Source organism: Rhinopithecus roxellana, chromosome 12, assembly GCF_007565055.1.
Source record: "Rhinopithecus roxellana isolate Shanxi Qingling chromosome 12, ASM756505v1, whole genome shotgun sequence".
Classification (NCBI taxonomy): domain Eukaryota; kingdom Metazoa; phylum Chordata; class Mammalia; order Primates; family Cercopithecidae; genus Rhinopithecus; species Rhinopithecus roxellana.
In genome coordinates, this window is record NC_044560.1 from 116,148,474 (window position 1) to 116,172,507 (window position 24,034).

General features: G+C 45.8%; 1 protein-coding gene across 4 annotated transcripts; it reads right to left on the minus strand.

The window, feature by feature from the left end:
- Positions 1–23,650, minus strand: SIGLEC5 (sialic acid binding Ig like lectin 5). Of its 4 annotated transcripts, XM_010376555.2 has the most exons (9): positions 23,288–23,629; positions 22,821–23,204; positions 22,346–22,624; positions 22,052–22,090; positions 20,708–20,965; positions 20,336–20,620; positions 20,022–20,121; positions 18,701–18,782; positions 1,542–2,042 (listed from the first exon to the last, which is right to left on the minus strand). In XM_010376555.2, exons 1-9 carry the CDS (start codon positions 23,472–23,474, stop codon positions 1,851–1,853), a joined length of 1,806 nt encoding a protein of 601 aa, XP_010374857.2. In that variant the 5' UTR covers positions 23,475–23,629; the 3' UTR covers positions 1,542–1,850. The 4 variants fall into 4 exon arrangements, with proteins under 4 accessions (XP_030769376.1, XP_030769378.1, XP_010374857.2 ...); XM_030913516.1 differs by lacking the exon at positions 18,701–18,782 and having other exon boundaries at positions 1–2,042; positions 23,288–23,638; XM_030913517.1 differs by lacking the exon at positions 20,336–20,620 and having other exon boundaries at positions 23,288–23,635.
- Positions 23,651–24,034: the final 384 nt, after the last annotated feature.

The following is a 24,034-nucleotide window of genomic DNA, read 5'->3' on the forward strand; positions in this document are numbered from 1 at the left end:
CTTGGTACTTAGCTGCTGTGTTTGTCAGGAATTCTAAATTATCTTTTGTTTTTATTAAAGTTCCCCCATTTACTTGCTCTGAAAGTTCATTATTGCTCTCATTTTTGAGTTGACTTTACTGCGTATAGATTACAAATTGATGTTAGAAATAGTATTTGCCTTCTTCTACTCTCCAGGTTGCTACTGATAATTCAGCTGTCAATTAAATGACTTTTCTTTTGAAGGCGATCCTTTTTCTCTGGTAGCCGTTCAGATTTTTTTCTTTGTCTTCAGTTTTCTTTGATTCAGCCTTACTTGACACAAACCCAATGTGGAGATGGTCTCTTTTGACATTCCCAACCTTTCGCTGGGCCATAGATTTGACCTTCATTTCCAGAGCCACATGCAAGACCACAGAACCAAAGCTCCCTTTTTCAATATGAGCAAATGCCCTTGGGAATTTTGGCTTAGTGATTCTGCTTACTTTTCTGGGTTCAGGCTTTCCCCAAAATTTTGGCCTCCTAAGCTCCTATTTTATTTTCAGGCATTCTGTACTATTTAAGGGAAGTATTCTTTTTCTATTCTCATTTTTTCCCCAAAAGATTTTATTATTTTCAACACAAGGCTTGATCAAAATTATCCAACCTGTCATAACCAAAGCAGTAGTCACAATTCAACTTCTTTACAGTGATGAAAACGAGGTTTGGGTGGTAGATATTGAGAATCAGTGTCCTCCCAGTACTCCACTGGAATTATCCATTCATTTCCTCATGGCCACTTGCTAAAGTTTCTAACATCATCATTTATCTGGGTTTGGAGAAAGCTAGATAAGTAACTGGCGAATTTTTAGCTGCTTTTGGTTTAGCATTTAAAAAAATTAATTAGTTCAATTTTAGAGGAAGAAGAGCATAATTACTTTCTTCAGTCCACTCTTCCAACCCAAGACCACCCATGAACTCATGTTTGGAGGAAAAAATAGTGTAAGCCAGATGAAAGCAAGGAGGCACGACTTCCAGGAGGAGTAATCTCAAATTGCAAAGAAAGTGTTGTATGAACCAGCATGAAAGGCTTAAGGAAGGGTTGGCCAAGAGGAAAGTATAAATAAATAGATAGCAGGGAGGTCATGAAGGACTTTAAGTGACAGGGGAGGTGCTTGTGATGTATTGTCTAAGGGCAGGGGGCCATGAATGGGTTTGGGCAGGAAAGAGTTAGACTCAACTCTTTGGCTGTTGGAAGGATTCCTGTGGGTCTCATAAATGAAGGACTGGAGCTGACGGAATATGATGCAAGGATTGCAGGTAAAAGTGGGCAAAGATATGACCCTGGCAAGGATGTAAGATCCCACATCATGAACCAAGTGCCAGGCTGAGGGGCTGGTCTCTCCTAGGGAGTCTTTGAAGAGTTCTGGGAAGGGGAGTGACACCAACATATTGCTGCCCTCTTTTTTTGTACCTGGTCATCCCCAGCCTTGACAGAATTTGCCAACAGGACCTTCCTATTCAAGGAAGAGAGACCAGCAAGCACTGAGCACATGCCCTGTGCCAGGACCTGTGTTGGTTGACTTCCATGTGTTGCTTTCTTTAATGGTCACAACAACCTTTGAGGTAACATGCATGATCTCTGATTTACAGAATGGGAAACTGAGGCACAGAGGGATGCAGTGAATTGCTTGATGACAGTACCAGGGCCTGGGTTTGAGCCCACCTCTCCAATTCCATCATCTATCTTCTTTCTGCTCTGCTTGGAGCACTTACACATCAGTTAATGTTAGTCACAAGGGCTCTTCATGCTTCAGCAAGTGGTCCCTGACTTGTCCTTCCCCCCAGACAGGCTGTGGTTCCTCCGGCCAGGACTGAGCTCTGGGTGAGTTCTCACTTGCTTGTCTTGACCTCTGAGTACTCCGTGGTGCTTGGGGCCTCCTGGTCCTTAGTCTCCCTCGACTTCATCTCAGAAAAGCTGAGGGAGGCATAATGGAGCTCCTGTTGTTCTCCCAAGGGAGGGGTATCCCCAGCAGGAGATGCTTGGTCTCTGGGGCTGTCTGACCAGGGCTTCTTCCTGGAATCCTGAGTAAAGGAGAAGGAAAGGTGTCACAGTAGGAATAAAAAGGCAGCATAGAATAATGAGTTCTTATATTTATATGTTGCCTTGGGATTTATTTTGAACCTAAATTGGACCGTCTCATGCCAGAAGCAGGGCTTAGTCACCTGGACACAATTTCCAATTCTCCACCTCCTCCCAGTTCCCCAAGGTGGTTAATCCAGATGTCTGCCTGATACAACCACCTCCTTGTGACCAGCTCCCTATGGGACTTACAGCTACAACCTTCTTGACTTACCTCCTCCCGACTCCTGTGTCCCTCATAGGCTGCACAGATATACTGCGGCAGCCACATCTCAGTCACAGTGTGGCTCCACAGAACTCCTGCCTGCTAGCTCTAAACCCCCAGTTAGAACTCCCTGTGGGAAGCCTGCTTGGGTTATGCCCTGGACTCTAACTAAGGCTTTGGCTCATGGGTCCTTCTCTCTCTCTCTCTCTCTCTCTCTCTCTCTCTCTCTCTCTCTCTCTCTCTCTCGCTGCCTACCCACTGGATGAGTACTTGTGTCCTGGTCAGTTCCCTCCTTTCCATTCACCCTTCAAGGGCTGCTGTGCCGTCTTCTCTCTGGGACCTGTGAGTAATAAACTGCTTCTGTTATTTCATGTGTTTTGTTGTGCTGTCTCCTCTGTGCCCCACCCACCCGACAGACCTGAACCTGACTTCTTTTCTGGTTGGGGCTCTCCTAGAGGATAGCTGTCTTGGTAGGAATAAACTGGACACAGGTCATATGAGAGCTGCAAGGACATCTGCCAGGATAAACAAGTTTCCTCTGAGAGGGACTGCTGGTCACAGGCCGGGCACTTAGGCAGTAGGCGGTGTGCCAGGATAAAGGAGTATTCTGTGAAAGTTACACTGTGAACATATGGCCAAATCCCTGGGGTTCCCATTCAAGGCAGGGCTAGAGTTTATGACCAATCCCCAGAAAGAGGCCTCAACACCAAAATAAGAGGAAAATACAATAAATGGTTCCCACAGGGAAGTTGGGCTGATGTGACATTTATCAATTCATCCTTTTATAATCCACTCCTCCTAGCAGGCCACAGGCTGCTTAGGTCAGGGTCTATGTCTGATTTCTCACACTGTACGTGCCCAGGACCTGGCACAGGGCAGACAGGGCTGGGTTCAAATCCTGCCCCCACCTGTCCATATGCATTTCCTGTGAACTCAACTATTCACTCATTCTTTCAAAATTTTGTAATACTATGATTGGTTAGACCATATTGAGGACTTACTAATCACACTGAATCGTCACAAAAAACCCACAACAGTATAAAAGATACCCTAATTATCCCCACCTTACACACAGGGAAACTGAGGTGGAGAGAGGTTAAGTAACTTGCCCGGGGTTATTCATCTAATACATGGTGAGACCAGGATTCGAACCCAGCCCTGTCTCCTCTCTTTCAGGTTCTGGGCACATACAGTGTGAGAAATCAGATATAGACCCTGACCTAGGCAGGAGGAGTGGATTATAGATGAAGCAAATGTATACCTTCAGCATATGTTACAAGGTATCTTATGTGCAAACCAGAAAAGAGATGGCAATTCTGATCCTGGACCCAGGTTCCAAGAAACAGAAACAAAATGGAGCAGATCCTAAGTCCCCAGCAAAGACGGTACCCAGACACAAGAAGCAATTTCTTTCCTCTCCCACCTTCACCCATATCCCTACCCATCACACTGTGGAAAAGTATGTTGAAAGCAATATGAGTCTTCCAACAGTAGCTCAGAAATTTTCTTTTTCAGACAGAGTTTCACTCTGTCATCCAGGCTGGAGTGCAGTGGTGTGATTTCATCTCACTGCAACTTCCCGTCCCTGGCTCAAGCAATCCTCCCACCTCAGCTTCCTGAGTAGCTGAGACCACAGGCACATGCCACCATGCCCAGCTAATTTTTGTAGAGACAGGGTTTCGCCATGTTACCCAGGTTGGTCTTAAACTCCTGGGCTAAGCAATTGGCCCACCTTAGCCTTCCAGAGTGGTGGGATTACAGGCGTGAGCCACTGCACCTGGCCATAAAGTTTTTTAAAAAGGACTCCATATGGTGGCTCAAGCCTGTAATCCCAGCACTTTGGGAGGCCAAGACGGGTGGATCACGAGGTCAGGAGATTGAGACCATCGTGGCTAACACGGTGAAACCCCGTCTCTACTAAAAAATACAAAAAAAAAAAAATAGCCGGGCGAGGTGGCGGGCGCCTGTAGTTCCAGCTACTCGGGAGGCTGAGGCAGGAGAATGGTGTAAACCCGGGAGGCGGAGCTTGCAGTGAGCTGAGATCTGGCCGCTGCACCCCAGCCTGGGCGACAGAGCCAGACTCTGTCTCAAAAAAAAAAAAAAAAAAAAAAAAAGGACTCCATAGTTAGGGGAAAAAAATGACTTCATTGTGTAAGAAAAAATAGACTTTCTGGAGAGAGCTGCTTATATTAGGCACAAGAAAGATGAAATAAAATGAAAAAGTGGCTATGCACACCAGCATTATGCAACCAAAGGAAGAAATAAAGACATATGTCTATCAATAGTTTGTGGTATATGAAATTAAAAAGGGTGAAATTGACAACTGAAAGAAAAAGCACAGCTCAGATTAATAAATAGGATAAAGCAGTATGTTCACCCTTTCACTCAATAACTCTTTGCTGAGTGCTTGCTTTGGGCTAGATGCCGTTCTTGTAAATGAGGACATAAAGCAGACTGAAACCACCCAAATACCTGCCTCTCATGCAGTTCCTTGTTAGACAGAAGGAAAAGTAATACTGGGTAACAATTATAAGTGAGCTCCCCGTGAGCTTGTCACCTTATTAAGCACTCCTTGTAACAATCTGAGACAGATATTAGCATATAAATAGCCCCCTTTCCATAAGAGAAAACAAAAAATCAGAGACGTTCGTTAGCTTATCCAAGGTCACACAGCTTGCAAGTGGGTGAATCTAGAACCTGAATGCAGGACATCAAACTCCAGGGACTATGCTGTGCCTCACTTTACCATTCTGCCTGTGGTATGGAAGTGTGCAGAAGGGTTGAAGGTAAAATAAAGGAGAAAACAAAGCTCTCTCTGCCATAGTTCTTGTCAAAAGAGTGAATTCATACACATTACTGGCTCTGTACTCCAAGACCTACCAAGGACGGAACTAAAGATGGAGCTCCTGGGTGAACAAAATTTTACAAATCAATCTGTGATCAATCAGTCACACTGATATCCATGGGGGAAATTAAAGGCTAATTTGAAGAAAAGGGGTGGGAGAACTGGGCAAGAAGGACAGCTGGCTTATTGATGAGAGGGTGGGTTACCCCAAACTTACTTGAATTCTGCTCCTTTCTCTCCTCTACCCTTCCATTGGGACAAACATTCTGTGCCCCTCACTGCAGAAGTCAGAGTATGGACAGGATAATGATGTGCCAGTGTCCAAGAGGCGTGTGTTGGGTAAGCAGCAGAGGTCCACTGGGGTGAGGAGAAGGAGAACAGAGGTGGAAGCTCACTGCTTCTCCTTGCCGTTTTCTCCACTCCAAACTCCCAGAGCTGGTGAGTCACAATGCAAGGAGAGTCTTCCACCAATGTTGCTTCTCCCCTCCATCTGAAGATGGAGGGATGATTTAAGCTGCCTTACTGGGGTAACAGGAAGTGAAACTGGTTGGGTGTGGTTTGGGTTCCTAAGGGGCTCCACCTTGGGTCTTGTTGCTGTCATTTCTCTCTCTCTCTTTTTTTTTTTTTCCTTTTATTTTTTGAGACAGAGCTTTGCTCTTGTTGCCCAGGCTGGAGTGCAATGGCACGATCTTGGCTCACTGCAACCTCCACCTCCCAGGTTCAAGCGATTCTCCTGCCTCAGCCTCCCAAGTAGCTGGGATTACAGGCATGCGCCACCATACCCAACTAATTTTGTATTTTTAGTAGAGACGGGGTTTCTCCATGTTGGTCAGGCTGGTCTCAAACTCCCGACCTCAGGTGATCCACCCACCTCGGCCTCCCAAAGTGCTGGGATTACAGGTGTGAGCCACCATGGCTGGCATCCCTGTCATTTCTTTGGCTCAGTAAGCCTGACACAGGCCACCATCTGCCCTTCCCTCGTTCAAGAAACACTGCCAGAGTAGCCAGTAACCCTAGGGGAATATGAGCTCACAACTCAGAAGGCTGGGCACCTTTGAAGAAAAGCAAACCAACAGAACCTGATAGACCACTAGAAGCACAAGTACTAGGACGCTTTGGTCAAGAAGCTAAACTGAGCATATTACATGCACTAAAAAGATGTGACAATATTAGCAGTATGAAAACAAGCATAAGAAACTTTGTCAATAACAAAGTGTACATGCAAAATGAATGTGAAACCTAATAAGGAATTATGTAATTATGTACTTGATGCAAAAAAGGCCATGGGGAAATGTCTGAAAAATATCATAGGAAGAATCCAATGGATGGGATGGAGAATAGAATGACTATAATTGAAGGCAAACTAGTGAGTTAGAAGGGCCATCAGAAGTATCCCCTAAAAGGAAGTAGGGAAGGATGAAGACTAAAACATGTGAAAAAAAGATTAAGACAGATGGAGGATAGAAACAGAAAACTTTGGCCAGGCGGGGTGGCTCATGCCTGTAATCCCAGCACTTTGGAAAGCCGAGGCGGGCAGATCACTTGAGGTCAGGAGTTCACGATCAGCTTGGCCGACATGGCAAAACCCTGTCTCTAAAAAAATACAAAAATTAGCCAGGCATGATGATGTGCACCGGTAATGCCAGCTACTCAGGAGGCGGAGGCACGAGATTCACTTGAACCCAGGAGGCGGAGATTGCTGTGAGCCGAGATTGTGCTACTGCACTCCAGCCTGGGCAACAGAGTGAGACTGTCAAAAAAAAAAAAAAAAAAAGAACACTTTAACATTTAGATAATAATAGTTTTCAAATAAGAAAGAAAAGAAATAGAGGCCGGGCGCGGTGGCTCAAGCCTGTAATCCCAGCACTTTGGGAGGCTGAGACGGGCGGATCACGAGGTCAGGAGATCCAGACCATCCTGGCTAAGATGGTGAAACCCCATCTCTACTAAAAACACAAAAAACTAGCCTGGCGTGGTGGCGGCGCCTGTAGTCCCAGCTACTCGGAGGCTGAGGCGGGAGAATGGCGTGAACCTGGGAGGCGGAGCTTGCAGTGAGCCGAGATCCGGCCACTGCACTCCAGCCTGGGTGACAGAGCGAGACTCCATCTCAAAAAAAAAAAAAAAAAAAAAAGAATATCAGAACCAAAGAGAAAATTATAAAAGTTTCCAGGGAAAATGAGTGGATTACCTACAAATATGTGAGATTAAGAATGACGTAAGATTTTTTTTTTTTTTTTTTTTTTTTTTTTTTTGAGACAGAGTCTAGCTCTGTCGCCCAGGCTGGAATGCAGTGGCGTGATCTTGGCTCACTACAGCCTCTGCCTCCTGGGTTCAAGTGATTCTCCTGCCTCAGCCTCCTGAGTAGCTGGAATTAAAGGTGCCCACCACCACGCCTGGCTATTTTTTTATTTTTAGTAGAGATGGGGTTTCACCACGTTGGCCAGGCTGGTCTGGAACTCCTGACCTCAAGAGATCCACCCACCTTGGCCTCCCAAAGTGCTGGGATTACAGGCGTGAACCACTGGACCTGGCCGACGTAAGATTTCTTAACAGCAATACTAAATGCAAGAAACAGTGGGGTGAAGTTTAAAGCACAGAAGGAAAATCACTTTAATTTTAGAATGTATATCCTGCCAAATAAAATTCAAATGTAAGAGGATAAAATATATTTCCAGGCATATAAGTCTTCAGAGGGCTTGAGGAACCCAAATTGAAAACCCATTGGGAGGAAGAATTCAAATACAAAGAGATAAAGAGAAAGTAAAACAGAAAATCTGTGATAAGTATGAGATAGAAAGGTAACAAAATACCTCAGAAAAATGTGTAGTTGTGTATTTTTTTTAAAAAATCAAATAATAGAAAAATGCTAAGTATGTTCATAGTAACACAGAACAAAAACTGCACCTCTACAGAAAATACCAACATTGTAAGAAGTTGAAGGAAGAGAGGCCAAGAGATATAAAAGCACACCAAAATTCTTTTTGTTAGATGTAAGACAGAGATATTAATTTTTTTTTTTTTTTTGAGACGAGAGTCTTGCTATGTTGCTCAGACTAGATTCAAACTCCTGGGCTCAAGCGATCCTCCTACCTCACCCTCCCAAGTAGCTGGAATTACAGATGTGCATCACCGTGCCCAGCAAGATATTAAGCTTCTAAGTAAGAAAGGAGAAAAATTAAATATTGAAAAAATGGAACTAAGTGAAAGTAAAAGGTAAAATAGTAGAAAGAAATTCATATATGTCAGTAACCACAATAAATGCCAGTAAACTCAACAAGGGATGTCAAATTGGATTTTTTAAAACCTGGTTATATACTGTTTACAAAAATCACTGCTAGAGCATAAATACATAAAATGTTGGGAGGATGGGAGAAAATGAAAAAGTATCAGGCATCTAACGAATCAATAAGAAACTAGAGTAGCTATATTAAGATCCATATGCCAGTTCATTCCAGCCTGCATGAAACAGTGAGACCCCGGCCCAAAAAAAAAAAAAAAAAAAAAAAAAAAAAAAATCCAGTCAAACAGACTTTAAAGCAAAAATCATCATTATGAGCCAGGCATGGTGGCTCATGTCTATAATCCCAGCATTTTGGGAGGATGATGTGGGTAGATCACTTGAGCCCAGGAGTTCAAGACCAGCCTGGTCAACATAATGAAACCCTGTCTCCATTAAAAATACAAAAATTACCTGGGCATGGTGGTGGGCGCCTGTAATCCCAGCTACTCGGGAGGCTGAAGCAGGAGAATTGTTTGAACCCAGGAGGTGGAAGTTGCAGTGAACCAAGCAAGATCAGGCCACTGCACTGCAGCCTGGGTAACAGAGTGAGACTCTGTCTAAAAAAAAAGAAGAAAAAAAAGAAAACAAAAAGCACCACTATGAAGAGAAAGAATTACTCTGTTTGATAAAATGTTCAGTTCACTGAGAAGATATAATGCTTTTCTAAAATACATGCTTTTAATTTAAAAGTACCTCAAATATAAGAAACACAATTGATAGAACTACAGTAAGAAATTGACAAATACATTATCATAATGTCAGATTTCAACACACCTCTCTCAAGTATTGACAGGTTGGGAAGATCTATCTACGTCTAAAGATTTGGGTTTGAACATTACAATTAACACACTGGCCTGTTAGTTTAAGAAATAAAAAATATACATTGTCGCCCAGGCTGGAGTGCAGTGGCGCGTGCGATCTCGGCTCACTGCAATCTCTGCCTCCTGGGTTCAAGTGATCCTCCTGCCTCAGCCTCCTGAGTAGCTGGGACTACAGGTGCCTGCCACCACCCACCATGCCCAGGTAATTTTTATATTTTTAGTAGAGACGGGGTTTCACCATATTGGCCAGGCTGGTCTTGAACTCCTGACCTTGTGATCCACCCACCTTGGCCTCCCAAAGAGCTGGGATTACAGGCATGAACCACTGTGCCCGGCTAAAAATATACATTATTCTTAAGCACACGGGAAACATTTATAAAAATTCGTTGTGGCCGGGCGCGGTGGCTCAAGCCTGTAATCCCAGCACTTTGGGAGGCCGAGATGGGCGGATCACGAGGTCAGGAGTTCAAGACCATCCTGGGGAACATGGTGAAACCCCGTCTCTACTAAAAATACAAAAAACTAGCCGGGTGAGGTGGCGGCGCCTGTAGTCCCAGCTACTCGGGAGGCTGAGGCAGGAGAATGGCGGGAACCCGGGAGGTGGAGCTTGCAGTGAGCTGAGATCCAGCCACTGCACTCCAGCCTGGGCAACAGAGCAAGACTCCGTCTCAAAAAAAAAAAAAAAAAAAAAAAAAATTCGTTGTATACAGGCCACAGATCAAGTCTCAACAAATTTTAAAAATAAATATCATAAAACCATGTATTCTGACCAAAAAGCATCTACTTAGAATTTAATTATGAAAGATGTTTTAAAATCTTCATACCTTTGGAATTTTTAATCCCAAATAATTTAAGATTCAAAGAAGAAATCACAATGTTGTTTTAACAATATCCACAACTGAATGATATTCAAATAATATATATCAAAATTTGTGGAAGGGAATAAAAATGAAATTCTAGAGAAATTTATCCCTAACTACGTTTTATAGAGAATGAAAATATATAAACTAAGAAGGTAAGTATCCAGCTTAAAAATTTATCAAAGATCATCAGAATAAACCAAAACAAGTAGAAGGAAGGTGCTGAGAAAATGAGAGTAAAAATCAATAAAATAGAAAACAAAGATACAGTGAGAAAATTCTACAATCCCAAAAGTTGGTTCCATGAAACTGATAATAAAATAGGGAGAGCAATTAACAAGATTTAGCTGGGAAAAAAAGAAAGAAGTCACAAATAACCAATGTCAGGAGTATTTCCAAAAGGGGAAGTAATCTCGACAAAAACAAATAACATAAAGACAAGAGAATGCCACCTATATCCTTTTGTCAAAAAAGAATATGTAAAACTTGGTGAAATGGACATGTCTCTAGAATAAAGCTCGCTGAAAAATACATAAAATGATTAAATTAGGAAAATTGCATAGTGACACCACCAGGCCCAGGTAGTTTGATAAGTGACATCTATCAATCATTGAGGAAACAAGTCATTTCAGTTTTATACACACTTTTCCAGACAATAGAAAAAGAGAGACTAGTCCCCAGTTTCTCGATCTTATCTTGATGCCCAGACAAAAGAAACAGGAGGAAAAAGGAAAATGACAAGTGTATTTGACCCATTGCATATAGATGCAAAAGTGCTGAGCAAAAGATGATCAAACTGAACCTACTGGAGTATTTTTTAAAATGCTATGTACAACCTGCTTTTCTCCCAGGAATGCAGGAGTAGTTTCATATTAGAAAAATCTTTGTGATTCCCCATGGTAAGAGATTAAGTAGGAAAAAATCCTACCAGTAGATGCGTTCAAAAAATACAACTGATAATAGAAAGGAGCTTCCTTAACCTGATGAAAGTTCACAAAACCAAGTGGCAGGACACTGGGTGCATTTCCTTCAAAATCAGCAGTAGCAAAAGATGCCCATGGTCACTATGTCTACTCAGCTTTGTCCGTAATCTCACCCAGCATACTGAAACAAGAAAAGGGAAAGAAGTGCTTAGGACAAAAGGAAGAAATGAGATGTTATTACTTTGCAGATGATATAATCATCTAATTTGAAATCCCAAAAGATTCTAAATAATACCCAAGACCAACGTGTGATTTTTTTTCTTTTTGTAGAGATGGAGGTCTCACTATGTTATTCCCCGGCCTTGAACTCCTGGCCTCAAGAGATCCTCCTGCCTCAGCCTCCCAAAGTTCTGGGATTACAGGCATGAGCTATCAAACCTGGCCTAATTTGTGATTTTTTTTATTGAAAAAAATTTATTTAAAATACTTCAATTTCTATAACAAGTTATTTGAACTAATAAGGGAGCTTAGCAAGTTGGAAGGAAATGAAATCAATTAAAAATGTAATTGAGTTTTACTTGCTGCATTTACCGATAGAATTAAGACAATTCTCTAAATCCAGAGAGCTGACACCCCAGAAGAGGTGGGTGTCACTATCAAGAGATGCACAGTTATAGTGAAGCCCCTCGAGGAACCCAGCCGAGAAATTCAACTCCATCAATGCGGGAAAGAAAAAGGAGAAGTTCGGTGTTGCCAAATGGTGAGGAAATGAAAAGTAACTGGCTACTATTCAAACCCTCCGTAGTCATGAACTGCCCACAGTCTGAGGTGTTACATGGACTTCCGTTGCCAGAGGTTTGTGTGTCCTCACTTCCTCATCAAAGTGATTATTCAGGGCAGTGGGTCAGTTGTTGAAATCTGACATCCCTTAGAAGAAAAACACATCTGCAGAGTATGCATGAGGACAGGCATTTCTTGCTCAGTACCTGAAGCCCAAAAGGATGGTTGATTCTTGAAGAAAATAGCATTACACTTGCATCAAACCCAGCTGCTTTGATTCAGCAAGTCATGGCAGCTAAAAATAGGAATATCACTAATTTTTCAGATGATATCTATATTTCTGAAAAAGAAGAGATCAGCAGGCTTATAAATAAGATCTAAGAATTCTCCAGCTACCAAAGCAAAAAGATTCTAAAGGACACATGCAAGACCAACTTGTGATTTTTTTTAATTACAAAAAAATCAACCCCTCTTATATTTTTAAAACACTTTCACTCTGCATTGTGATAAGGAATCAGAAAATGCACTTTTAAAAAGATAGCGTTTACAATAACAACAAAAACTGGTATTTAGGAAGAAAAATAACGAAAGATGTGTAAGACCTGTGTGAAGAAACTCTACATTACCTCTTAAAAACACTTAAAAAGATTTAAAGGAATAGAGAGAGAAAGACCTACTCTCATGGATAAGAAGGCATGAATTTCTTTTTTTTTTTTTTTTTTTTTTTTTTGAGACGGAGTCTCGCTCTGTCGCCCAGGCTGGAGTGCAGTGGCCGGATCTCAGCTCACTGCAAGCTCCGCCTCCCGGGTCCACGCCATTCTCCTGCCTCAGCCTCCCGAGTAGCTGGGACTACAGGCGCTGCCATCTCGCCCGGCTAATTTTTTGTATTTTTTAAGTGGAGACGGGGTTTCACTGTGTTAGCCAGGATGGTCTCGACCTCCTGACCTTGTGATCCGCCCGCCTCGGCCTCCCAAAGTGCTGGGATTACAGGCTTGAGCCACCGCGCCCGGCCGAAGGCATGAATTTCTAAACAAGTAAAATTTTTCCAGATTGAGCTATAGATTCAATGCATTTTTTGGAATTTGACAACCTGATTCTTTTTTTTTTTTTTTTTTTTTTTTTTTTTTTTTGAGACGGAGTCTCACTCTGTCACCCAGGCTGGAGTGCAGCGGCGCGATCTCGGCTCACTGCAAGTTCCGCCTCCCGGGTTCACGCCATTCTCCTGCCTCAGCCTCCTGAGTAGCTGGGACTACAGGCGCCGGCCACCATGCCCAGCTAATTATTTTTTGTATCTTTAGTAGAGACGGGGTTTCACCGTGTTAACCAGGATGGTCTCCATCTCCTGACCTCGTGATCCACCTGCCTCGGCCTCCCAAAGTGCTGGGATTACAGGCGTGAGCCACCGTGCCGGGCCTTGACAACCTGATTCTAATATTTAAGTGAAAAAAAAAGGACCAAGAATGGTCAAGATACTATTGAAGGAGATTAAGGAAGGGGTTTTGATGTACTCGATATCAGGACTTATTTTTGAATTTATAGACAGTGATGACTCAGGGACAGTAAAATTGACTATTGGAATAGAACAGAGGCCACAGAAAGAGACCCACAAAATACAGAATTTCAATATGTGGCAGAATTGGCATGTAGCTCAATGGAGAAGGGAGAAGGACTATTCAGAAATGAAGGAGAAACATATCTGGATCAACACTATACACCACACACAAAAGTCATGTTTGGATGAATGGAGGCAAGATGGTGCACTTCCGGGTTCTTCATCCCCCCCCCAACTTTTCCCGCGCGTGCGAAAATGCAGCCGGCGACCCGGGAAGGTGCAGACCAACTAGGCATGCGCCAGGTGACGTCAATCCGGAGAGACCAAGATTTACCTGGTCGAACCTGCGGAACGCCCCCGACACGCCTGTGCCCCGCCTATCGCCCTCCCACTCCTAGAAAAGCCGCTCCGGACGAACGCCACGCACGGACTTCCCAGCTTCCCCACTGCGGTGGGGACTGTTGGAACTCCGTCGGAGAGCTGCCCGGGTGACTCTGTGGGCCTCATTTGTCGGGGGCCAACAGACCTCTCCCTACCCACCTTCTTCCCCTGAAGCTAGGTGACCAAAATAAACTTGCAGTTTTGCTCCTACACTTGCCTACTCGCTGGTTCTTTTGTGCCCGCTCTGGTGGTCTTAGAAAAACAAATCAAGTCAACCCCAGATAGAGTGAGTACTTAAATGTCAAAAGAAAAGCATACTCTCTATGTCCATCAGTTCAATTTTTTTTAAGTCTGAGATCCCACAAATATGTGAGAACATGCCATGTTTGTCTTTGTGTGCCTGGCTTATTTCACTTAACATAATGATCTCCAGTTCCATCCATGTTGTTGCAAATGACTGGATCTCATTCCTTTTTTGGCTGAATAGTACTCCATTGTGTATATGCACCACATTTTTTTTATCCGTTCATCTATTGATGGACACTTACGTGGCTTCTGGATTGTTTGCAACTCAGTGGATCAATGCTTGAGGGAATGGGCACCCCATTCTTCATGATGTGTTTATTTCACACTGCATGCCTGTATTCAAACAGTTCATGTACCCCATAAATATATACACCTAACATGTATCCACAAAATTAAAAATAAAAAAAATTAAAAAGAAAAGCATAAAACTTTTAGTAGAAACTATATTTGAATATCTTTCTAATCTTAGGATGGGTGAATTTTTTTTTTAATGAGATCCAAAACGTACTCAATAGAAAAGAGAGGATTTGTGAATATGATTATATTACAACTAGGAACTTATGTTCATTGAAGATCACTTTAAGAAGTGAAGACAAGCTACGCATTGGGAGAATATATTTATATTTATGACACATATAATGAGAAAAATAGTGTAAAGATGTATAAAGCCCTCCAACAAATTCAATAAGAAAAAGTCAAACACCCAATAGGAAAATGGGATCCAGATGTGGCCAGGCATTTTACAGAGGATGAAAACACAGAGAGATTTTTCATCTTCATTGGTTACCAAGGAAATGCAAATCAATACCATAGTAAGACAGTAAAATAACCTCCAAAATTGAGAAAACTGAGAAAAGCAAGTGCTGGAGAGATGAGAGAATGTGGGGAAAAGAAAGAGAGATCAGCCTGTTACTGTGTCTATATAGAAGGAAGTAGACATAAAAGACTCCATTTAGTTCTGTATTTGAGATGCTGTTAATCTGTGACCCTACCCCCAACCTTGTCCTTGCTAGAGACATGCGCTGTGGTAACTTAAGGTTAAAAGGATTTTGGGCGGTGCAGAATGTGCTTTGTTAAACAAGTGCCTAAAGGCTGCTTATGGTTAAAGGTCATCACCATTCTCTTAAATCTCAAGAAAGAGAAAAACATTTGTCTCCTGCCCCTCCCTGGGCAATGGAACATCTCCGGGTAATACCCATTGTGTGCTTTGTTTACTGAGTGAGGAGAAACCGCCTTTAGGAATAAGGTGGGATTTGCTGGAGCAATACTGCTAAAAGGTTTATGGAGATGTCGCATATACATCTCAAGGCACAGCATTTTCCTTTAGACTTATTCATGTTACAAGGATTTTTTGTTCATATGTCTTACTGCTGATTTCCTCCCTACAATGATCCTATTGTCCAGCCACTCCCTTATCTTTTTATGGTAAAGATAATTATCAATAAATACTAAGGGAACTCAGAGGCCGGTGCCGGCGTGGGTCCTCTGTATGCTGAGCGCTGGTCTCCCGGGCCCCGCTTTTCTTTCTCTACACTTTGTCTCTGTGTCTTATTCCTTTTCTCAAGTCTTTCGTTTCCACCTAACGAGAAACACCCACAAGTGTGGAGGGGCAGGCCACCCCTTCAACAGAACAACAAGATTTCCTAGGCATAGATGAGAGTATAAATGGATGTAATTGCTTCGGAAAGCCATTTTTCATGACCTTGTAAAGATGCCCGTTCACATGCCCAGCGACGCGGCAACTCAATCTTTAAAGAAAAGCTCTTACGTGTCAATACCATGAGACAGGGATAAGAATGTTCAGAATGGCTCAAATGGAAAAAGTCAAGTGTGCATCAGTATGAGCTTAGGTGATAGATACAATCATAAAATATAATATGATAGCGGTCACACCTATAATCCCAGCACTCTGGGTGAAAGAGATCAAATGGAAAAAACTAAAAGGCAGAAATGAAGTCCACAGGCTCACAGCCCGGGCGGCACCCTGACAGCCCGGGCGGCGCCCTCAGCCTAGTTAAAAATCGACCCCGGACCCAACCGATTAGGTTAATTAGGTTATCTATAGACTCCGGACATTGTAAGGACAAACGTTGTGAAAGTCTCTGTCCTGCTCTAATTACCGGTGTCTGCCACATATCTTAGTCCTGGGCCCAGTACAAACACAATCCTCTATTTTTTCCCAACTTCCTGAGCCCAACACATCCCCCCCCGACACACATCTCAGAAACACCACCTAGAGAGCCCCTGATAAGATCACAACCGTTTGTAGTTTTACTAAAAGCGCGGGAACAAATGGAAAACTGTTAATTGTATTAACCAATTACCAGTTGTAATGCTGCAACCAAAAGAATTCCTTTGTACCTCTGTAACCTTACATATCCTGTATGCATCGGGCTATAAAAAGCGGCCACATGCATCATTCAGGGCCCTCCTGTATGTTGTAGAACAGAGGGACCAAGTTCGAACTTGCATTAAAGATCCTTGCCGCTTGGCTTTGACTCTGGATTCTGGTGGTCTTCTTCGGGGAACAAAGGGTCTGGGCATAACATGGGAAGTCAAGGCGGGTGGATCAAGACCAGCCTGGCCAACATGGTGAAGCCCCATTGCTACTAAAAATACAAAAATGAGCCTTGCGTGGTGGTATGTGCCTGTAATCCCAGCTACTCAGGAGGCTGAGGCAGAAGAGTTGCTTGAACCTGGGAGGCGGAGGTTGCAATGAGCCGAGATCGCACCACTGCACTCCAGCCTGGGCAATGGAGTCAGACCCTGTCTCAAAAAATATAGATATTATAACTGGGAAAAATGAATACAACTGCAACGTCATACAACATGGATGCATCATAATACAATGTTGAGTCTACAAAGCAAGTCCGAGAAGTGTGCATGGAACACGATACCCTCTGTAGATTCATAAACAATTAAAACTAAATAGTGGTATATGTTAAGTCTACATATATGTGACAACAGTAGGAAGACAAGATTCACAACAGTGGTTACTGGGAATGGATCAGGGAGCAACACAGGTGGATATAAGTTATCACCAATGTGTTAGGTCTTAGGTTGGATGGTGGGTTCGCAGTTATTTATCATATTATGAACAAAAGTGAAAAAGTAAAAGTAATTGATGCTTGTTCCAGTGATTATAGCTTGGTCATGAACTAAGCATTTTGGATAATTCCATTTGGGACAACACTAGATCAATTTTATAAAAGAGGAGAGGAGACATGCTGGACAGAAACAGCGTGAGAAAAAACTGCAGGGGCTAAAGAAGCCCCAGCCCCTGTCCTTCAAGAATTCCACAGATATCAGCCAGGCACGGTAGTTCACACCTATAATCCCAGCACTTTGGGAGGCCGAGGCAGGCAGATCACCTGAAGTCAGGAGTTCGAGACCAGCCTGGCCAACACGGTGAAACCCCGTCTCTACTAAAAATACAAAAATTAGCTGGGTGTGGTGGCACATGCCTGTAATCCCAGCTACTTGGGAGGCTGAGGCAGGAGAACTGCTTGAGCCTGGGAGGCGGAGGTTGCAGTGAGCCGAGATCGCACCACTGCACTCCAGCCTGGGTGACAGAGCAAGACTCCATCTCCAAAAAATAAAAATAAAAATAATACAGAATGCCACATATACGATGAGGGGGTGGAGACAGGTAAAGGCAGTGGTGATGTGTGATGGGGACAGGGATGCATATAGTGCTGTAAACATAGAACAGAAGGGGTAGATGTCAAAGGGAGGGGAAGTGACTAGAGTAACAGATACTGAGATTAGAGCTGGAAGGATTAGATCAAGTAGTCTGGTGGAAATGGGGAAGGAAGGATGGAAGAAACTGTACTTGCAAGGGCTCTAAGTTGTAGGACAGCAGGTCTGTATGGAGACAGAAGGCCAGCGTGGCCAGGCCAAGGGGCAGGATCAGAGGTCAGGAAACAGGCTGAAGTGGCCACCTCGTGGGGGACAAGGAACACGGGCCTGATTCTCTAAGCGACGGGAGCAAACAACAACTCCAGGATGCCTGGGAAGTAATAGTTTTGGGGCGATGGTTCTGGCAGCCTGAAGTTTGGGATGAGAGATGGAGGCAGGGAGGAGGTGAGGCAGGATCTGTGGTCAGTAGAGGTAGGGAGGGAAGATGAGCAGAGGACAAGTTAGTTTTAGTTTTAGAAAGAAGGTCGGTGGCCGAGTGCGGTGGCTCATGCCTGTAATCTCAGCACTTTGGGAGGCCGAGGCAGGCAGATCAACTGAGGTCAGGAGTTCAAAACCTGCCTGACTAACATGGCACAACCCCGTCTCTACTAAAAATACAAAAATTAACTGCACGTCATGGTGTGCACCTGTAATCCCAGCTACTCGGGAGGCTGAGGCAGGAGAATCGCTTGAACCTGGGAGGTGGAGGTTGCAGTGAGCCGAGACTGCACTGTTGCACTCCAGCCTGGGTAACAAGAGTGAAACTCCGTCTCAAAAACGAACAGACAGACAAACAAAGAAGGTTGAATGGGACATAATGATTTCCTGGATCTGGGATATGAAGGGCGAGAACGGGAGAGAAGAGAACTCCCAGGAGACGAGGGAGGAGTGGGTTTGGTGGAAGGCTGAGGAGCTCAGCCTGGACTTTCCGAGTGGACATGCACAAGGGAAGATTCCCAAGCCACTCACCCAGGAGACGGTACCCATAATGGGGTCTTCATCATCTATTTTTTCTGGTCTCCCAGCTGCTTGCTTCCTGCGGACTTTCACTCTAAGGAAAGAAACCAGTACAGTGCAGCTGGGACCACCCAGGTACATGTTCGCAGGCTGCCCCATCCCGTGTTAAGATGGTGAAAATGACAGTGAAGTCATCCAGGCCCTGGAACTGAACTCGGAGACCTTCCTGACATGGGAATGAGGGCTCCATCCTCCTGGATAACCGGAGATTTGGTCAGGGTGCCATGGACTGAATTTCCATCACATAGACCCCCTCTTACACACAAAACCATGGCAGGAATTGTCATAGCAGTGTTATGCATCATAGCCAAGAAGTAGAGGCAACCCAATTGCCCATCAATGGCTGAGCAGACAAATCAAATGTGTTTCATTTATACAATGGAATATTATTTGGAAACAAAATGGAATGAAGTATCGATGCATGCTACAACATGGATGAACCTTGAAAACATTATGCTGAGTGAAAGAAGTCAGCCACAAAGGACCACATATCACATGATTCCATGCACACGAAGTACAGCTGCAGCTTCAGGACAGACAAATCCACAGAGACAGAGAATAGGTTAGGGCTGGGGGAAAGAAGCGGGAGTGATAGCTAAGGGGTGCAAGGTTTCTTTAGGTCTTCGTTTTCCACTTTAGGCTAATGAAACAGTTCTATAATTGATTTTGGTGACGGATGCACAACTCTGTCAATATACTTAAAGCCATTGACTCGTACACTTTCAGTGGATGAATTGTACAAAGTGTGTACCTCAATAAAGCTATTAGAAGAAAGAAAGAAAGAGAGAGAGAGAGAGAAAGAAAGAAAGAAAGAAAGAAAGAAAGAAAGAAAGAAAGAAAGAAAGAAAGAAAGAAAGAAAGAAAGAAAGAAAGAAAGAAAGAAAGAGAGAAAGAAAGAGAGAGACGGAGGGAGGGAGATAGGAAGGAAGGAAGGAAGGAAGGAAGGAAGGAAGGAAGGAAGGAAGGAAGGAAGGAAGGAAAGAAAGAAAGAAGACCTCGCTGGATCTACTCAGTTCTGCTTTTGGTTTGGTTTGGTTTTTCTTTTAAGACAGGGTCTTTCGCTCTGTGGCCCAGGATGGAGTGCAGTGGCACAATCCCAGCTCACTGCAGCCTCAACCTCTATGATCAAGCTATCCTCCTGCCTCGGACTCCTGAGCATCTGAAACTACAAGCACACATTACCACCTCTGGCCTTAGCTCTGCATTTCTGACATTCAGTCTCTCCTACTCCCTACAAACACCAACCTGTACCTTTCCTGGGACCAAGACTTACATTAAAAAGAAGATGAGGCACAGACAGATACAGAGCAGGGCCATGACACCAGCACCACCAAGGGCTGCAGGAACCACGCCTGTCCTGAGGTTCAATCTCCCTGCAGAAAAGAGGGGCATGCAATAACTCACTCTCAGGACTCAGACTCTTGTCCTCCCACCTGCTGGGCAACTTGCTCCAGGGCCCTGCTCAGACAGGAGATGAAGAACCCTGTTCTCCCCACCACCAGTCCAGCCTCTCTCTCCTACCATCCATCGCTCTGGGATCCATGCCCCTCCCCTCAGGCCCCTGCCCTCTGCAATACGCCCCCTGACCTTGCAGCAGCAAGACAGAGCCGCTCTGGGACCCATAGGTGTTCCAGCCCTTGCAGCTGACTTTGAGGCCAGAGGTGAGCCCACCGTGGAGGATCAGGGAGCTGTTGGTCCAGAGCCCAGCTGAGCTGGAGTTGACCTTGAATGAGCCCTGGCTGCTGTTCCCCTCCAGTGGCTTCTCCCCAAGCCACCAGTACAGGGAGGGGGCTGGCCAGGCTCGAAAGGAGCAGCTGCAGTGCAGACTCTCAGCCTCCCAGGAGCAGGAGGGGCCCAGCAGCTGTGGGAGGGCTGTGGGGAGGGAGGACAGGACTCAGCAGGGAGCCTCTTCCCTCTTTAATACCATACAGTTCCTGCTCCAGCTGCCCCCACACTCACAGTAAACTGAGAGATTCAGAAAAATGTGCAGGGAGCCCAGCAGGTGCTGAGCACGGCAGGTAAAGACTCCTTCTTTTGCAAACTCTACTCGAGGAAGCGCCAAGATCCCAGTATCGGAGATGGGGGTGGCGTTCGGGGCAGAGGATGCCTGGAACCAGCTCAGGTGTGCAGGGGGATTGCTGGGAGCTTCACAGAGCAGCCACAGAGCCTGGCCCTCCAGGACCAGAAGGGTCGAGGTGTTTTGCAGGATCTCTAGGGCTTTGGGGAGAGAGGGGCAGGGAGAGAGAGATGGGGTCAGGGAGGCTGACAGTCCCTATTGTTCCCTCCTTCCCAGGATCCAGATGACATCTCCCTCTCCTCCCCTGGCCATGCTGGCTTGGTTCCATCCCGGTTCAAACGCTGGGCCTTTGCACACTCAGGAAACTGACCAAAACTGTCTGAGTCTCATGTCTCCAGAGGAGGCTCAATATCTCACTGGTACATGCCTGGACTGTGGTGGAAAGAGGACAGAGAGCCCCCCGATGGCATTGGGAAATACAGTCCGATAGTGTGGCAGGACATAAGACTGAGAACGCAGGAGTGGAAGGGTGAGAGGAGAAGAACCACAGAACTAGGCTGACTGAGATGAGAGGGACATGGACTGGTCCTTGGTGACTGTGGGAAGAACCAGACCACAGGAGGGATGGGAGATGGGAGAGGTCTAAAGTCTGTTCACCGCTTTGAGCAGAGCGCATGAGTGTGCACCTGTGTGCGTGTGCGGGTGTATGTGCATGTGTGCGAGTGCGGGTGTATGTGCATGTGTGCGTGTGCATGTGTATGTGCGTGTGTATGTGCGTGTGTGCGTGCATGGTGTATGTGCATGTGTGCATGTGCGAGTGTATGTGCATGTGTGCGTGCATGGTGTATGTGCATGTGTGTGTGTGTGCCTGTATATGTGCGTGGGTATGTGCGTGTGTGTGTGTGCGGGTGTATGTGCATGTGTGCGTGTGTAGTGTATGTGCGTGTGTATGTGTGTGCGTGTGTGCGTGGGTGGTGTGTGTTCATGTGAGCGTGTGCATGTGTATGTGCGTGTGTGCATGTGAGTGTGTGCGTGTGCATGTGCGTGTGTGCATGTGAGTGTGTGCATGTGTATGTGCGTGTGTGCATGTGAGTGTGTGCGTGTGCATGTGCGTGTGTGCATGTGTGCCTGCACATGGGGCTCACAGAAGGTGGAAGCCAGAAGACAGTAATTCTCATTCTTGCTCTTCCGAAATCTGATTCCATTCAAGCTCTGATTCTCTACATCTGCTCAGAGACAGACCCAGACACAGGTCCCAGCTTCAGAGAGGAGAAGGTCTTTCCTACCTGTTCCATTCCTGAAGATGGTGATGTTCTGTGGAGCATCTGGGATAAAAAGATATAACCTTGGCTTCAGCAGTGAGGAGTGAGATGGGCATGGGCCCAGGAGGCACCCAAAGAGGAGCCACAGAAACCCACCAAGTGGGGAAGGCTGTCCTGGCTCACTCCCTCCCAGATCCCAAGGCTCAGATCCACACACAAGGCTTCTCAAGTTATTGTTTTCTTTCTCTCTTACACACACACACACACACACACTCCCACTGCCCTTGGGGACCCAGCTGTGTCCCCAGCACCACTCACAGGAGACATTGAGCTGGATAGTTCTCTCCGTGGTCACCTGAGCTCCTCCGCGTTTCACCTGACAGGTGAGGTTGGTGCCATGGTCCTCGGGCCTCGGGGTGAGGGTGAGCTCCGAGGAGCGGGTGGTTTCGGGGTCCAGGGGGCTGAGGGCATCCCCCGTCCAGGAGAATGTGAGAGGTCGTCCCACTTCACAGGATCCTGGAAGGCTGCAGCTCAGCCTTGTGAGGCGGCCGGACTCCAGAGGCTCCAGAAAGTGGACATCGGGTTTCTCTGTCAGGGCTGAGGAGGAGACAGGGAGATACCTGGGCCCCAGGGGCCTGAAGACGTACGGTGTGACCCCGAGAGTGGCCAGGCCTCAGGCCCCGACCTGCCCCAAGTCCTACACCTCCTCCAACCGCCCCTGCCCAGGTCCTGTCCCTGTTCTCACACGGGAGTCTCCACGTCCCAGGGTCCTCTCCAAGGGCCCCCGCCATACCTGTCACCTCCAAGTTCAGCTTATTCTGTACGTAGGTATGTTTTACATTCCTTCCTCTCTCCACGCGAAAAGAATAGCTTCCCGCGTCCCCCATTCTGGCATCTCCAATGCTCAAGGAGCAGTTCTTGTTCCTGACATCCCCAAGGAGGTGGAATCGGCCCTGGGTCTCTGACTTCACTTTTCTGCCTAGGTTGTTTGTGGCCACAGGCTCATCATAGTATGGGCTCTTCTCGTTCAGGAACCAGTAGACGTAGAGTGGGGGAGGGGAGTACCAGGCATTCCAGGGGTAAGAGAAGGAGCAGGGCACGAGGACGCACAGACCCTCCTGCACCGTCACCGACTTCTGCACTTGCAGCTCATACCCTGGCTCCTCCTGCAGGGACCCTGGCGGGGCACAGAGGCTCAGCTGCAGCTCCAGCCCCACCTTCTCACCCCCGTACCTGTCCCTCCTCCCTCAGCTCACTCACCCCCCCACAGCAGGGGCAGCAGCAGCAGGGGCAGCATGTCTCCATCCGCCAGGGCCCCAGCCCGGTCCCAGGTCCCTCTGTCAGGGAAGGAAATGCCCCAAATGTGGGGTGGGGCTGAAGAAGCCCCGACAGGAAGCCGGAGGGTGAGTGAGAGCTGTGGCTGTAGACAGAAGGAGAACTTGGGCATCACGTGCTGTCTGGGTGAGGCGGGGGCTGGGAAGCCATCCTGCTCCCACCCCCACTGGACGCTGCAGGTGAAGATACTGAGGCCCCCAGACGATGCAAGGCTTGTCCAGCTGGGGATCTGGAGGTGATCACCCCTCAAATGATGTTTCAGTCATGAGTGAGATCCTCAGGGGGGTGAATGCAGAAAGAAAAGAGAGAAGAGGGCTTGTCCTGGTGATGAGGTGAGATGTCAGAACCACCCTCCACCCAAAAACCATGAAACATTCTGGAAATACATAATTTTAAATTTGATTTTAAATGTTCAAAGTGACCAGGCACGGTAGCTCTTGCCTCTAATCCCAGCACTTTGGGACGCTGAGGTGGGAGGATTGTTTGAGCCGGGGAGTCTGAGACCAGCCTGGGCAACATAGCAAGACCCCATCCCTAGAAAAAATAAAAGCTATTAGCTGGTGTGGTGACACACCTATAGTCTCAGCTCCTCTGGAGCACTGAAATAGGAGGATTCCTTGAGCCCAGGAGTTTGAGGTTGCTGTGAGCCATGATTGCACCACAGCATTCCAA